The sequence below is a fragment of the Cryptomeria japonica genome, chromosome 2, assembly GCF_030272615.1.
Source record: "Cryptomeria japonica chromosome 2, Sugi_1.0, whole genome shotgun sequence".
Taxonomy (NCBI): Eukaryota; Viridiplantae; Streptophyta; class Pinopsida; order Cupressales; family Cupressaceae; genus Cryptomeria; species Cryptomeria japonica.
The window spans coordinates 656,149,810-656,167,094 of NC_081406.1; the positions used below are offsets into that span (position 1 = coordinate 656,149,810).

Here is a 17,285-nt window from a genome sequence, read left to right on the forward strand (position 1 = left end):
TTTTCCCAAGCATCAATTTGTTCTTATAGCTGGTGATTCTATAGCTTACATTGAAAGCTTCTGTTGGAGAAATTGATTAAGTGCTGCAAAATATCATCTGGAGAGGCAATTTTATATTTCTATGCTGATAACCATACCCCACACTAGCTGGCTGTATTGATATTGAGATCAAATCCTAAGATATATGAGGATTCCTTTTTATGACTTGTGTTGGAAATTGGATTGATTAACTATTTGAAAGCTTCAAGCCTTCAAATATTCACTGGGAAAAAATGTCTGACATTTCATCTGTTACCTGCAGTCCGATTTGTCATCCACCATAGTCTTAGCAAATCTCTGGAGACATATTATCAGGTAGTAGCACTCTAATTATATTTCACCTTTTGTTTCTCATCCATATATCTTCTGGATTTTTCATTCTTTTCTCTCTGTTCTTAGTACATTATGGCAGATAAGGTGAAATTTCACATTGTTTCAATATACATTTGCAGGAAAGTGGCCGAGCAGGCCGTGATGGCCTTCCATCACATTGTTTGCTATACTTTAGGCCTGCTGATCTTCCTCGACAGGTACTATTATTATCTTTTATAGATACTGGAGTTTGAGCTTCTTTTGTTGTCTTGTTGGTTTTACTTGATTTGTATCTGCATATTGCATATTGCTGGCTTTCACCAATGAAATTTATCTGCTAAATCTTTGCCAATTGTTGTACCAGAGTTCAATGGTCTTCTATGAGCATGCTGGTCTGCAAAATCTTTATGCAATTGCACGGTTTTGTCAGGTGTGCTGCTCTATTATTCTGTAAATGACTAATCTTTTGGTTATTTCTCATAAAATCCAATTGATTGACTATCAAAAGCGATAAGGGAGGGGTCCATTTGTTTTTGTCTTTGTCTATTTTATTATAGCATTCTTTGATATAACTCTTAACAAATAATTAGTATTAATCATTGTCTCTCATTTATGGTTTGGTCATAGCATTCTTTGATATAACTTTTAACAAATAATTAGTATTAATCATTGTCTGTCATTTATGATTTGGTCAGTACTAATCATCTTTCCTTAATAGTTCGGTGTCTTTTCCCCCAAAACAATTGCTGATTGCATGTAATTGCACCCAATAAGGGAGTTGCATTCAGTGTCTATAATCATGGCGACACTAATATTTGACTCATACTAATGTTACACAATTCTTTAATAATTGCAAATCTTTACTTAAGCTTTCGTTCCTTGTAATGTTTATTTCCATTGGTGGCAATCTCCTGTAGCTTAGTCACCACGATAGACAATGATAATCGCTGTATAGCTTGTTGATCAGAATGTTTGTCCTGAGCTATTACTGGCAACGATATGTTATTGCTGTTGTGATCGCTGACTTGGTGGAATTGATCTAATCATAATCATGGTTGTTGCTTTCATACAACTCTCCTATATCATTGCTGCCATTAGATATTCTCTTGGGCGGTGATTTATGGACTTATGGAGTTGTCCCTATCGATATATGGATCTGCATCTAAGAGTATATATTGTTGTCATTAGAATACAGATTACACTTCTTTATTGCTGTGTATTTGTCTTTAGTTTGCTGCCTTATTCGAATACAGTCGCTGCTCCCTTGTAGTCACTTCTTAATTGCTATGTGTTTGTCTTTAGTTTGCTGCCTTATTCGAATACAGTCACTGCTCCCTTGTAGTCTGTAATGTCCCCTTCTCATTGATGTACTTTCAGTAGTCCAGTGGCCTATTCCTGAGACCCGTAGGCTATGTGGAATGCAGACATAGGGTTTCAATCTTTGATGAGGTGAGAACTTACTATTTTTAGTAAGTCAGAGGTTGGCTATTTTGGTGAGACTGTCCTACTGAGCTCTCCATGCTCTGTCACTGGGTGCGAAGATCTCGTTTTTCCGAGCAGTAGTTCATGGCTTACTATTTTTAGTAAGTGGTAGAATGGCATATTTCTATTTTTGGCAGTGGACATGGTCTTGATCCAGCAGCAGTTCAGTGGTCCTCCTTGCTTAGCTTCATCCTGGTTTTGACAATAATCAGTATTGGAGTCATAAGTGATATAATTAAATATTATTTCCTTATCCTAAGGTTTAATATTTAATTAATTTGATTATTTTTACTACTGATTTATTGGCTTTGGAAATGGCGCATAATATCCCCTAAGTGCTAGGCGAATTTTATGTCTAGAAAGGGACGCCAAATTAATAAGGGAGATATTATTTTATTTCACCACACATGTTTGCTAAGTCAAGTCGTTGTCCTTGACTTATTTGGCGTGATTCCTTGTGTAAGTATGGCGCCATCCTTGGGTAAAGGAAATGCAAATGGAAAAGTGAATTTGGGCGAATTTGGGAGCATTTGCATTTGGTTTTGGGGAGTTAGAAGTTATAAATAAGAGCCTTGGGCTCCATTTTGTGGCATCAAATGAATTTGCATCGTTATGCTACCGAATTGGTGATTGAAAATCTGAGCTTTGAAGTGTGGTTTCCTAGCTAAGTCTCAGTTTCGTACTTGCAAGATAGTACCTAGCTATGTCCATGTATTCCCAGTGCTGTTGGTGAGTGAGTTGCAGATTGTGGAGTGTTTTGTTTGAGATTGGAGTGTTTTTTGGTTGCTGGTCGCAGGATTGCTGAAAGTGTGATTTTCTCATACCTCTTGGCTAGGCAATTCCATCATTCTGGGTACCGGCTCATCCATCCTTCCTACCACTGGCGATGCATCTTGTAATTTTTTAGCATCTTATTTTGAGTGTGGATTTTTATATTGTAAATCGAACTTCCCACGTTAGGCGTTGGGTTTAGTGAATGCATGGGGAAGTGTGCAAAATAAATATGGGGGTTTCGATGGCTTTCTTTGGGTTTGTTTACATCGTAGCTAGTATAGAAATTGTTTAGAACAGATTTTGGGTGAATTGGGTGAGTAATGAGAGAGTTATGAGCGTTTTAGTGAATCCATAGGCTGCTGGTTTTTTAATTCCAGCCTGCAGATTTTTGATGTTAGCAGAAATTTCATATTTCTTATTTGGATGTTCAGCATTACTCTCTTCTCACATTATCTTGATTATTGTAAGGTTAAGTAGTAGTACTACTAACCAATTCTGGCTTGTAACTCTCACCCTGCTGAAAAGTGGAAGAGGCTGGCTTGTACTACGATGTTTGTCTAGCAAGGTTATTCCCGGTTTCCAAATTGGCTTTATGAGTGTACCATCATGTTGCCGCTGAACCACTCTGATTTCAATAGTCTGATTCTCTTGCCCAAACTATAATTGCCTCTTTGGAAATCTTAGGGAGTGTTTACTGCCTATCTTCCAATCAAAATAGATGTCATGGTTAGTCTTATCTTTGACTAATGAAAAGACTTGGTTCAACCATAGGAACAAAATCTTAATACAAATCCTAACGAATTCAAAAAGATAACCCCAATTGTTCCAACTTATCACAATCATGAATGATCTAGAACGTTGGTAGGAAACATTGTTCATTGTGATGGAGGATTTGAATCGTACTTGGAGAATCTCTCATTATTAGCCGCCCCCACACTATCAATGGAGTGGAATACTTAAGATGGGGCTTTGAAATTCTCACGCCTCACGTCAAAAGAATATTCAATGGGGTCAATCAAAATGGGTTTCCGACAAATTGGACAACTAGTGTTGTCATCCCTTTGCTCCAAAGTGGAGACATCAACAACCCCTCAAATTACCGCACTATAATGGTCAATCCTCTTTTTGGTAAAATTTTTGGGGGCATGATAGAAAGACGAATCAGTACTTGGGCTGAAAAGGAGGGAAAGAGGGCAAAAGGGCAAGCGGGCTTTAGGCCAAAGCATTCTACCATCGACCATTTCATCACACTCAAACATTTGATTGAGAAGGTTTGGGACAAATAGGGAGGTGAGGTCTTTTGTTGCTTTGTTGATTTCAAGAAAGCTTTTGACATGGTACCTAGAAGCAAATTGTCGGGTAGAATGGAAGAATTGAAAATTCAAGAACACTAAAGGGCTGCTGTTCACAGATTGTATAATCAAGTCTGGGCCAAAATCCGAACCAAACTAGGATTATTAGAATGCTTTGGAAGTGACATTGGGGTCAAGCAGGGCTGCCCATTGCCTCCTACTTTATTTGGGATATACATTGACAAATTAGAGAAATTGATAGACAAGTTTGGTGGTGGAGGAGTTCACATGACCAATTATGTAATAAAGCTGCTTTTATATGTTGATGATCTTATTTTAATGGCAAAAACAGCGAAAGACTTGAAGAAACACTTGAAGGCTCTAGAACTTTTTTTCCATGAGGTGGGGATGCAAGTGAACACTAGCAAAACTAAGGTCATGATCTTTACCTTGAAAAGAAAGAAAGTTCATAGAGAATTTTCTTTTGAAGGAAGCCCCTTACAAACGGTCAATGAATATAAATACCTTGGCCTTAACTTTCACAATAAACTTAGTTGGGAAACATGTAGAGCAAAAATATTTAAGGGGGATGGAAAATTCTATACTCATTACAAAATAGATGTAGAAGAGTTGAATTATGGGACTGAAAAACTAAGAAAACTCTTTTTGGGCTTCTTGTGGTTCTAGTGGCACTTTATGAATGTGAAGTATGGGGCAGCAACACTTAGCAAGAAAATGGAGACAGATAGAGAGGTTACAAAAACATTTAATCACAAATAGCCTCAAGATTAAATCATCTATTCTATATGAGATTGTCCTAGCAGAGGCGGGGGCTTTTCCTATTGAGGCGTTGGCTATGTTTTGGTTGCTAAGTTATCTAAGAAGATTAGAAAACATGGAGATACATCGTTGGGTAAAAATAGCAGCGAAAGAGAAACTAGTCAGAAGGAAGAGCACATGGATGAAGCAAAACATTAAATGGATGAATAAGTGGGATATTAGTATAAGAGACTGCCCAAATAACATTAGAGAAATAAAAAAGTACGTACAAGAAAAATTCAAAGAAAGCATGTGGATAGGACAACTTGAGAGAAAAAAGGAATACTATATCAAACATTTCAATCCCACACATGACCATACACAAAAGAACTACACAGGTATGGAAATAAAATGGAAAGAAAAATGTTAATTGCTCAGATATGAACCAACTCACATCAACTTAGATGTGAAACCGGAAGATGGATGATACCTAAAGAGGAGTGAGCTGATCGAAGATGTAGATATTGCACTCAAGGAGTGGTAGAGACATTACATCATGGAATGCGCAGCTTACAAGGATATTTGGATCAACTATATTGAGATGCTAAAGGTAAACACCTAAGTAATCTCTTCGAAGAAGAAAGGATAACAAGAGTTGCAGATTTCTTGATCAAGATACACAGTAGAAGATCCAAGATGCAGAAGGAAAAGGAGGTTTAGTAGGCATAATTTTTTGGAATTTGCATGCTTTGCTTTGCTGGCTACCCATGGGTCCCACAGGCTGTTTGGCCTTGTGGACGTTATTAAAAACATTCATTCATTCATTCAATGGTTTAAAATCCATTTGACGACCTATTGGTAACCTCATAGGAAGTATGTGCATAGTTGTAGTGACACCCTTTAGACGTTTGATATTTGATTGTTGAGTGAAAGAGTGAATTCCACTCATATATTGGTTGTTAATTGTATTCTCATACAATTTGTTGGGATGGTGACCAATGATGACACCATCAAAATTCTCTTGCCACTTCAAACACAACTCAAATTTCCATTGTTGGAAAATGCACTGGGATCCCAAGTTCAATCTCATCACATGGTTTTTGAGTACACGTGTTATCTAGTTTGAAAATAGGGTTATCATATGTCCTATGAGCTTCAACCTCAAACAAAGGATTATCCATAAGTTGCACTGTATCCTTAGTTCCAAACTTAGACTTAACTATTTCCAAACCTTCCTTATTTGATTCTTTGGGATAATGGTCATAAGTACTATGAGTGTAGCTTAGTCTCTTGTTTTCTTCAATATGAGTTTTAGCTTTCTCCAAGGTTTCATGATTTGCAGCAATTAAGCTCTTCATATTCTCTTCCTTAACCATCAAGGACTTCAATATTGTTTGTTGATTGGATGATTGTGTGTGTGAAACTCATAATGCCATATCATACTTACTTTGACAGCTCATTTCTTGTTCATCCAAGTGCCTATGTCTTCGCTTGATTTTTCGCAAATTCTCTTTTGTTTGTGAAGTGACCATCTTGGCATGCTTAGCCTTCTCATTCCACCATTCATGCAATCAAAGAGTTCTTTCCACATCCTCGACACTATCAATTAAATTCTTGCCATAGCTTCATAAAAGAGTTTCCTCATCTGCTCGTCCTTTACCTTTAATGTCATATTCCCATTATCTTCCTCAAGGTAATTAGATTCAAAATGTGAAGTAGCCTCTGATTCATTGTCATTGGAAATGTTACCCTTCTCATCTACAACCATTGACTTGTTAGTGGATGCCATGCACTTTCCAAGAGATGAAGGAGAATCATGATTGCCATTTGATTTCTAGAATCATTAGACAAGTTACCCTCAATATATGATCCTTGAGATGGAGTGAGTGCTATATCATCCTCATGAGTTATTTCATTGGTATATAAGACAGTTTTATTTTTGGAGATGTTGGAGACTGCTTTCTTGTCTTGTCTTTCTTGAGATGTTGGCATGAAATCACGGGTCGTTGTTAACTCCTTAGTAGCATCATCCCTATTGGTAATGTTTGGATAAGTGATTGATTCTTCCTTTGGTTTCTCCTCTCTGAAGAGCCCTTTTGTAACTTTGAGTTTTTCCTCTGTGCTTTCTACTTCCTTTAGGCGAGTACTTCATCCTTAGATCTACGTAGTCGCTTAGAAGCATATCATTTTGTAATCCCCCATTTATCCAAACTTGATGAAATTGCTCATGTAGATCCACCAACGTTGGTTCATTGCTTTGATGCCCAACAATTGAGTCAGTTTCTCTCTGGTGTTGCTATTTTGTGCCCTGGATGGATTCATTTCTGTATTGAGTTTGTACAATCTTTCAATGATCCTTATCTTCTGCCCATCTGAAATGTTTTCCCCACAAGTTGGCAGGTTCATTAGCTCTGACACCTCTGTAATGTCCCCTTATGTTATCCTTTATGGATTAGGGAACAATTAACTCAATCTATCAATTTCAGGAGACTTCTTTCCTCAAAGTGTCTAATAATGTTTAAGATAACAGCAACAGAAGTTGATACCACTTTGCAAATCATGCTTATTATGAAATATAATTGATATTACTTATATTCTGATATTAGAAAATAGATGAAAACCAATATTTCTGCTATCTCTGGTATTGCTCTAAAACATATGCAAGATGATTTGGTCTACTTAATATAATAATGATAAGATTATCTTGCTATCTCAGATATGAAAGATTGATAAATATGCAAAGAAGATCTTTATCATCTCAGTGAATTTACTATTGCTGATAGTGATGTAATGCTCTTTCCTGATATACCTCTATGAACTTGCAATGTTCTTGTTGATACTCTTGCTGTGTTTGATCTTGGTCCTTAAACTTATGCATTTACTTTCCAAATATCGCTTAGAACGATATGATGGCCTGCTGTTCCTTATATGTCTTTATGAATATGTAGAGATATATGATGATATCTCTTACTGTGATATGTTGCTGTCCCTGATCTGAAATTATATGCTTGCAACAATAATTCGTGGTGCTGTTTCTGATATAAACTCTAATGTATGCAACCGGTATGCCAGAGGCAAAAATGCTCAAATAGCCGATACAAATAGGATACAAATAAAGAAGACAAATTCCAATTTGATAATGTTTGGAATGATATTCCAATCTCTTTAATATATCATGGTGGGGTGCGGTCTTGGCTTGCAACTCTTTTTAATGCAACTTATCCTTTTACCAAATGCACCTCTTTGTAAATGATTTCTATTGTTTCAAGTGACATTGCAGCCTTTGATATAACTCTTGACAAATGATTAGTATTAATCATTGTCTCTCATTTACGGTTTGGTCAGTAATAAACAACTAATCGCCTTTCTTTAATAGTTCGATGCCTTTTCCCCGAAACAATTGCTGATTGCATGCAATCACTCCCAATAAGGGAGCTGCGTTCAGCATCTATAATCACGTTGACACCAATATTTGACTCATACTAATGTTAACACCTCTTTAATAATTGCAAATCTTTACTTAAGCTTTCATTGCTTGTAATATTTGGCGTAAATGTTTTATTTCCATCAGCAGCAATCTCTAGTAGCTTAGTCACCACGATAAGGTTGTTGATCAGAATGTTTGTCCTTCATTATTACTGCCTACAATATGTTATTGCTATCGTGATTGCTGACTTGGTGGAATTGATCATAATCATGGCCACTGCTTTCATACATCTTTCCTTTATCATCGATGTGGTTAGATATGAAATTTTCCTATTGGATGGTGATTTATGGAGTTGTCCCTATCGATATATGGATCTGCATCTAAGAGTATATATTGTTGTCATTAGAATAGAGATTACACTTCTTAATTGCTGTGTATTTGTCTTTAGTTTGCTGCCTTATTCGAATACAGTCACTGCTCCCTTGTAGTCAATTTTGAATAGGTTTGGGGACATCACATAAGCTTTTATGTCGCTTACCCATTTCTGTTGACATTCATTCAAGTCATGTTGCTCAAGGAAGTATTTCGGGCTATTATGATCCGTTTGTTGGACATATTGTCATTGATGTCAAAGGTGAGATATTAATGTCACAATGATTTAATTGGTGGCATATGAAAGTGTTGCTTAAGATATGATGATGCAAATCCTAAAGCAAGATAAAATTAATGTTATAAAGATGCCACAAAACATATTATACAAATGGTGACCAACTTGTGAGAGACATTAGTTATATCTTAATTACTATGTGGATCTGTTATGAATATCTGAAAATACATATCATAATGGTGGCCAACTTCTAGGAGAGAATTGCCCTCTTTGGAGAAATAAACATAAATTAAATTTAAATACAAAGCTGGCCGACCCCTTCCTTACTTTGGCGCCCAATATGACAAATTTAAATCAATATTCACTTATTGTGGGCTAACCGCCATTTGGATTTTGACAAGGAAACTCATATATAAATGAAAACTACACTGCCCAAGCTTAGAGACTAAGGATTAAAGTATAAAAGAAGCGATTCCTTTATAAGGCAGAAAATATATTTACGAAAAACAGCGATCAAAGGCATTTGTAATGATTATTTGAAGGTAGTGATAATTAAGAAGGCAGTGATCCAAGTAAGGCAGTGAAAACAATAATCAAAGTGGAGCGATTCATTATGAAAAGGCAGGAATATAGTTTAAAGATTAATTGAAGATAATAAACAACATTTTAGAAGGCATCGACTAAGATAAAGAATGGATAATGAAAAGGTGGTGACTTTTGTAAGGGTTATCCGTCTTACAAGAGACACATGCTTTCACTAGGTTATGAAGATATAAAAGATGACTGCAAATTAAGGAGAAGAATGGTGTGTGGAAAAACAATAGAATATCATATGAATTAAGAGTAGTTTTATAAACAGAGATATATGGCAGAATTGTAACAAGAGTATATGCAGAAATGAAGCATATTGGAGAGAATAATTGAGCTGATTTATGAGCAGACTTTTGAAGGACTCATGAGCAGGCTTATGAAGTTTGTATGAGCAGATTTGTGAAGCATTGGAGCAGACTTAAAGAGGATATTGGAACAGATCTAAGAAACATTCTGAATAGACTTTATGAGCAGTTTGTTGAAAGGTTATAGCAGACTTCATGGGCAAAGTTGTGATAACTTCATGAGCAGATTTGTGAAGTCTTTATGAGCAGTTTTGAGCAGATTAGTTAAAGAAAGTTTTGAAGGAAAATTATTAAGAAGGCAATGACTTAGTTGTAGGAGTTGGTGCTCCAATAGGTTGGTGCCTAGAATTGAGGGGATTGGTGTCTCCTGTGGGTTGATGCTTACAAAGTTTGTAAGAAAAGTTTATGTAAGCAATATTTTGTCGTGGTTTTCTTTTGTAAGGGTTTCCATGCAAATTCATGCGTTCTTGTTGTGTATGATATTGTGCAAATTGATATGCTTATGGTATTAAGTTGTTTCAAGAAGAAGTTCCAAACATTTATCGGGAGGTTTGTGCACCATATTCAAGGAGATTGGTGTCTCTTGCTGAGTTGGTGCTCAGTTGTGGGGATTGGTTTCTCCATTGGGTAGGTGCCTATGAATCATCTTAAGGGGATTTATGTGTCCTATGGGTTGGTGCCTATAAAGATTGTCAGAAGTTTTTAATACAAAACTAATATTTTGCCAATGTTTTCTCCTTTAAGGGTTTCCACGTAAATCATGTGTTCATCTTGTGTCTCTAATTGCTAGATCTTGCATATGTGTTAGTATTGTGGATGATTAAGTTTTGAAGTATTTCTATGTGGTTAATTAAGTTTTGAAAAAGTAAAAGTTTGTTGTTATACTGATTGACCCCCCTCTCAGTATAACTGAGTGCTCTTCAAATTCTGGACCACCTTTTATGCCTACAGTCCCCTTTTCTCTGATCTTTCTAGGTAACCTTTATCATTGATTTTGTGCCATAACCAGTTTCAGTATGGTGTACATTGTATATGGATAAGGAAAAAGACCTAGGATATTTGGTTCTCACATTAGCTAGCTGGTTTTGAGTAATGCAGGAGGTGTTGATTGAACCTGGGCTATGAAGAAGATGATTTTAAAAGTCCTTTTTGATGATGTGCTGAACATTGAATGTGTTCTACATAGAAAGTGCTGCCTTATAATTGAAGTAAAACTATTCATTAGATGAAACTAGACCAATTTTAAGGAAAAGTCTGAAGGAGGAGTCATGCAGATCTCAATTATTAGGGCTAATAGTCAGTCCATGACTAACTATTACTAACCAGTAAACAGAATTTTATCAAAATTGAGCAACTCATTATATCCATATGAACAAAACACAAGTTGAAAGGAGTTGGGGGCCATTGCAGAGAATATATCATGTGATTATCTAGTGCAATGGTGTTTAAATCAGGTGAATAAACTTTGAATAAAAACATATACAGAAAGATTTAAGAGGTGTTTTATATCAAACAATAATTATATCACCATATTGTCAACTTACATATTTATAGCGTTATATTATTTCAAGAAGACCAAGTTGTTACTTGTAATACAAGTTGGATGTGAAATTCAGTTTAGTATATTCATTAAAATATAGAGTTCTGTGGATGGTGGCAGAACTGCCAGTTGAAGCAGATGGCAGTTGCATTGTTGTCAGTTCAAGTAGGTGGCAATGGCATGCCATCAGTTTAATGCATGCAGCAGTTGCATATCACAGTTATCTTGAAAGGGGGTTTCGAAACTGCCACCCCAACAGATGTGTTCTTGTTATGTCCATAATGTAGTGGTTTCATTTATGTGAATTATGTAATGTGGTGCTTTCGTTCAGGTGATTTGTGTAATGTGGTGCTTTTGTTTATGTGAATTGTTTAATGTTGTTTCGTTTATGCCAATTGCATAATGTGGTAGTTCTTTTTATGCCAATTGTGTGATGTAGTGGTTTAATCATGTAATAAACAAAGTTGCATGGACACGGATACGGATACGGTATTGGATACAGATACGGCCATTTTTTAAGACCCCCAATATGGATAAGGCCGGATACGCCTTTCATAAAAATCACATATACATATGTTTAACACAATTTTCTAAGTTATTAGAGGAGATTTTCATTACTTCCTAAGCAATATGGACACATAATTGCCACATAAATAATTATAAGTTGATTTAACAATTTACAATATGCAAAAATAGTAGAGTTGCACTGGAAGATAATCCACAAAAATGGGTTGCTGAAATAGAAAAACATTTCATTTGTCTCATTTACTGTAGGTTTTGTTTATACCATTTTTTTTTTAAAATTGCATGAATGAAGTTTTTTTAAATTAAATTTAAGAAGATTTATGTCAAATTTTGAAAAAATCAAATCACATAGTATTTGGCACAATTGAAAATCAAGGTATTTTGGGAATGCATGGGTACAGTATCCGATGTGTATCCGGGCTGTATTGAATACGCATCCATTTTGGATACGGGGATACGTGCGCCCAAGGCAGTGATAGTTTTGATACTTAATATAAGTACAGATCCAATAGCCAACAAGATGAAGGGGGGGGGGGGGGTGGGGTGAATCATAAAAACTTAATCATCCATAAAAACATCAGATTCAACCTCGGTAACATATATATCAGTATTATAACCAAAACTGTCAAACATGCAAACTCAAAAGCATATAAACATCATAAACCTCATAACACCAGATTTAACGTGGAAACCCAAATAGGGAAAAACCACTGTGGGATTTCGGACCCACTAAGAAATATACTCTTCTAGAGTATGCTCGGTTAAAAGAAAATCCTGTTAAAGATTACAAACACATTGCTAGATGTGAACCGGTTAAGGGATTTCCCTCAGATCTGTTAGGATCTTCACCTTGTTAGAAGTGGCCTTGTTAAAGAATTTCAAACACTCAATCAGAATGTCACCTTGCTAGAGGGGTTTACAAATAAGACTGTTAAGTCCACTCAGTTAAGAGATTTTCTGTCACTTTCACAAAATAACAGTAATAAAAATCTATCTGCAACTTCACATCTAAAATGCTAAAGCAGATTCCTATTTGTTCAATACAATCTAGACATAGAACTAATCTTGTCTATCTACTGGGCTTCTATCCTCTGTTATTCAAACAGGCCTTCAAGCTTCTGTGCTCGGTAATCGCTATGTAGCATCCCTGTGCATACACTTGCCTGCATACATTGTTTATCAACAGTTTCCTATTTATAAACAATTAGGTAACTGCTTAATCTCCTTGATCACATTTCCCATGATCAATCATAGCCATCAAATCTTCAATCTTGTCCAAGTTCAATGCATCTTTCGATCTAAAAACGTTTTACCCCGCCTTGGAACTTTCATATTAGTCTTGGAACTTGTGCCAAGGTATTGCGGTTCAATCTGCGCTGTAGATCTTCATGCCGACTTTCCATTGCCTTAGATTCATTAACAAACTTCATCCACGACTCACCAATCATTTAATCAGTTCCAGCTCATCAACTTCCTTCATTAAATAACGCATGCAAACATTTAATGCATTCTGTTATAGCTCGGTTACAACTCGGTAGCAACTCAGTTATAACTCGGTGAATACTAAACTTCACTCGGTAGACATTCCGCTTTCATTAACCGATAGCGATAACCTTAGGGTTTACCGACTAGGTTCCTTAGGGTTTACCGACTAGGTTCTTTGCTTGGTAACATAGTATAGTATTAACCTTTACAATTTACAACATATGTATGATGTTAAAACAATCTAAAACATCATGATCTCATCATTGTCTGACTCAGTAGTAGTTGCCCATTGAATACCTTATTCATCCCCTTATTCATCATATTCTTTCCTGTGTCTTTTACCGACATCTTTATATTCTTTAAATCATACTTCTCAAGATATGGCAACATCATACTGAATTAGAAAATCAATTTCTTGACATCAATGACAAAATAATAATATCAAGACAGTAAACATCTTTAATCAGTTATATCCATAATCATCAACAACCTTCTCAATATCCTTATGAAATGCCAACAATCTTTCATTGTCTGTTATAATGCAATATTGCCAACAATCTCCCCCTTTGGCATTGATGGCAAAACCAATTGATTTGACCTTTAAAAGATTCGGATAGCTGTGATTCTGAAATGCTGAAATGCTCTCCCCCATACAGTAGACTTCTGCTCTTTCTTTAGTCTTATTTCCAATCTTTTGTCAGTCTTCTGTCAGTCTTCTCCCCTGATATTAGTCTTCTCCCCCTTTGACAACAATGCCAAAAAGTAAAGAACTAAAACATAATTTCTTTCTGTACGAAGTGATTTTCAGCTGTTGTGTATCAACTGAGTCTCGGTCAGAGCATTTTGTCTTTAATTACTGTTCCCTGTATAATGTCCTGTAATAATTCCTATACACCTTTAGAAAACATCCTAAAGTGTGTAATGCAGCATCAACTCCTAAAAGATATTCAATAGAGTCATCGGATTGATGCTTTCACCAAACTCGGTCAGTGAGTAGAAGATAGGCATAGGACCCCTTACTTACTTTTGAGATATTCAAAAGTGTCCCTTGGTAGTGGCTTGGTGAAGATATCTTTTATTTGTTCCTTTGTGCTAACATACTCCAACACCACTTTCTTCTCTTGAGCTTCTTCTCTAAGATAATGATATTTGATAGAGATGTGCTTTGTCTTAGAGTGCATAACAGGGTTTTCTGAAATATTAATGGCATTAGTATTGTCACAGAATATAGTTACTGGTTCGGTAACTTTCTCATTTATACCTTCCAACAGTTGTTTGATCCATGCAATGTTGGTACAATTCAGTGTTGCAACAACGTATTGAGCTTCTGCTGTTGACTGTGAAACACATCCTTGTTTCTTGCTAAGCCAACTCACTAGTCTTTCTCCTAAAAAGAAAGCTCCTCCACTTGTGCTTTTTCTGTCATCAATGTTGCCTACCCAATCAACATTAGTATAAACATTTAAATCAAAATCATTTCCTTTCTGATATACTAAGCCATAATCCTCAGTGCCTTTCAAGTATCTAAAATTTTTTTTGATTGCTGTCATGTGTGTTTCCTTAGGATCTGCAGAGAATCTTGCAACTATACCTACTGCATGTGCTATGTCTGGTTTGCTGTGAACAACATATTGTAGCTTTCCAATCATGGATCGGTAAAGTGTCTCATCAACAGATGCAGATTCATCATTCTTTGATAATTTACAGTTAGTAGTCATAGGAGTACTTACTGGTTTTGAATCCTCCATTCCAAATTTCTTCAAGATTTCCTTTATGTACTTGGATTGAGTAATGAAAATCTCATTTTTCATTTGCAGTATCTGTAAACCTATAAAATACTTTATCTCACTGATTAATGACATCTCAAATTCTTTGCTCATTTCATTTCCAAAGTTCTTGCATAAAGAGTCATTTCCACAAAATATAATATCATCAACAAATATGGCTGAGATCCGTATTCCATTTTCATCATTCTTCATGTACATGTTGCTGTTCTCACTCGTCCTTATAAAACCAATCTTAATTTAATAAGAGTGCAATCTTTCACCATGCTCTAGGTGCTTGTTTCAAACCATATAAAGCTTTGTTCAATTTACATACCTGATCTTTATTATTGTCTTCAACAAATCCTTCAGGTTGTTCAATAAAAACTTCTTTTTCTAGTATTCCATTCAGAAATGCAGATTTGACATCTATTTGGTATACCTTGAAATTTTTGAAAGCAGCATAGGCCAACAATGTTCTTACTCCTTCAAGTTTAGCAACAGGTGCAAAAGTTTCACCATAATCAATTCCTTCTTCTTGAGCATAACCTTTGCAAACTAGTCTTGCTTTGTTTCGAATGACTTCTCCTTTTTCATTTAGCTTGTTTCTGAAAATCCACTTTGTACCAATTACATTTTTGTCCTTTGGTCTTGGGATTAGTGTCCATGTGTCATTCTTCTTGATTTGATCAATCTCTTCTGTCATAGCATTTATCCAATCTTCACTGTTAAATGCCTCTTTTACTATTCTCGGTTCAAATTCAGATATCAAACATGTGTTCTGTCTCATTTTGTTCCTTGTCATCACTAGATCATCCTTATCTCCTATAATCTGACTTGGTGCATGGTGTCTTCTGACATACTTGGCTAATACAGGCTCGGTAGGCTCTGTATGATCTTCTTCATCACTCGGTAACTGGATATTCTCTTCATTTTCTTCAACAGTCTTCTCGGTAAGACTTCTCGGTTGAACATAGACAAATTCATCATAGTCTTCTGGTTCCTTGGAATTTCCTTCATCATTTCTTTCTGCAAATTCATCAATTTTCATATTTGCACTTTCTACTATTTTGTTAGATGATTTGATCAGACATTTAAATGCTTTGCTTCTAGAAGAATAACCTAGAAATGTTCCTTCTTCACTTTTCTGGTCAAACTTGCCATTTCTATCATCTTTGTGAACATAGCATCTACTTCTAAAGATTTTAAAATAACTTACATTAGGTTTCTTATCATATCAGATTTCATATGGTGTCTTCAAAGTACCTTTCTTCAATTGAACTCGGTTCAAGGTGTAAACTGCTGTGCTTATTGCTTCTCTCCAAAATGTTTGTGGCACCTTTTTTTCAATCATCAGCGTTCTAGCACAATCCACAATAGATCTGTTTCTTCTCTCAGCTATTCCATTCTGCTGTGGAGTGCTCGGTGCAGATACTTGTCTTTTAATACCATGATCATTGCAAAATAAGTTGAACTCATCAAATGTGAACTCTCCGCCTCTATCAGATTTAAGACATTTCAGTTGTCTTCCTGTTTCATTTTTAACTCTTGCCTTGTACCATTTAAACATTTGAAAAGCTTTTGATTTTTCTTTTAAAAACATTACTGACATCATCCTTGAATAGTCATCCACAAATAATATGAAATATTTATCACCATAATAACTTTGAACTTTCATAGGACCACAAAGATTAGTATGCACTAGATCTAAAATTCCCTTAGAAGTGTAAGACTTACTTGTAAAGCTTGATTTTGTCATCTTACCCATCTGGCATCCTTGGCACATAGCATTCTTAGGTTTTTCAAGACTCGGTAGACCTCTTACTTGGTGCTTCTTGCTTATTTTGATCAGATTATCAAAATTGACATGACAAAACCTTTTATGCCATAACCAGGTATCATCTATCTTTGCATACAAACACTTGTTACGAGTTGAGTCAAGGTGAAATGTGTTACCTTTTGTTTGTGTCCCGGGTAGCAGCTAACTTTCCATTCTTGTCATGAACTTTGACAATTCCTTTCTAAAATTCTATTTGGTAACCTGTGTTGTTTAGCTGTGCGACACTCAACAAATTGTATTTCAAACCTTCAACCCAATAAACATCATTGCATCTTGCATTGTCAAGAAGTGTTATAGATCCTTTACCTTTTATCGGACATGGTGGATCATTACCAAATCTAACATAGCCTCCATCATAATCTTATAATATAACAAACTTGTGTTTATCTCCTGTCATATGATGTGAGCATCCACTATCTATAATCCAAGAATCATTAGTGTTTATGTGAGATATTAGGGCTTTTTCTTCATACCTTTTTTCATCTGATCCATCTTTGATAGCCACATAAACTACTTCCTCTGTATCTGTATCATCTGATTTATC

General features: G+C 35.7%; 1 protein-coding gene across 2 annotated transcripts in view; it reads left to right on the forward strand.

Annotated features, from left to right (window-relative positions):
• Positions 1-17,285, forward strand: part of LOC131034077 (ATP-dependent DNA helicase Q-like 2) — a 171,845-nt gene that overhangs the window by 55,927 nt on the left and 98,633 nt on the right. For both annotated transcript variants that reach the window (XM_057965428.2, XM_057965429.2), the window contains exons 11-13: positions 302-354; positions 492-569; positions 716-781. In XM_057965428.2, coding sequence (XP_057821411.1) covers positions 302-354; positions 492-569; positions 716-781 — 197 coding nt within the window. The remainder of the gene's footprint in view (positions 1-301; positions 355-491; positions 570-715; positions 782-17,285) is intronic.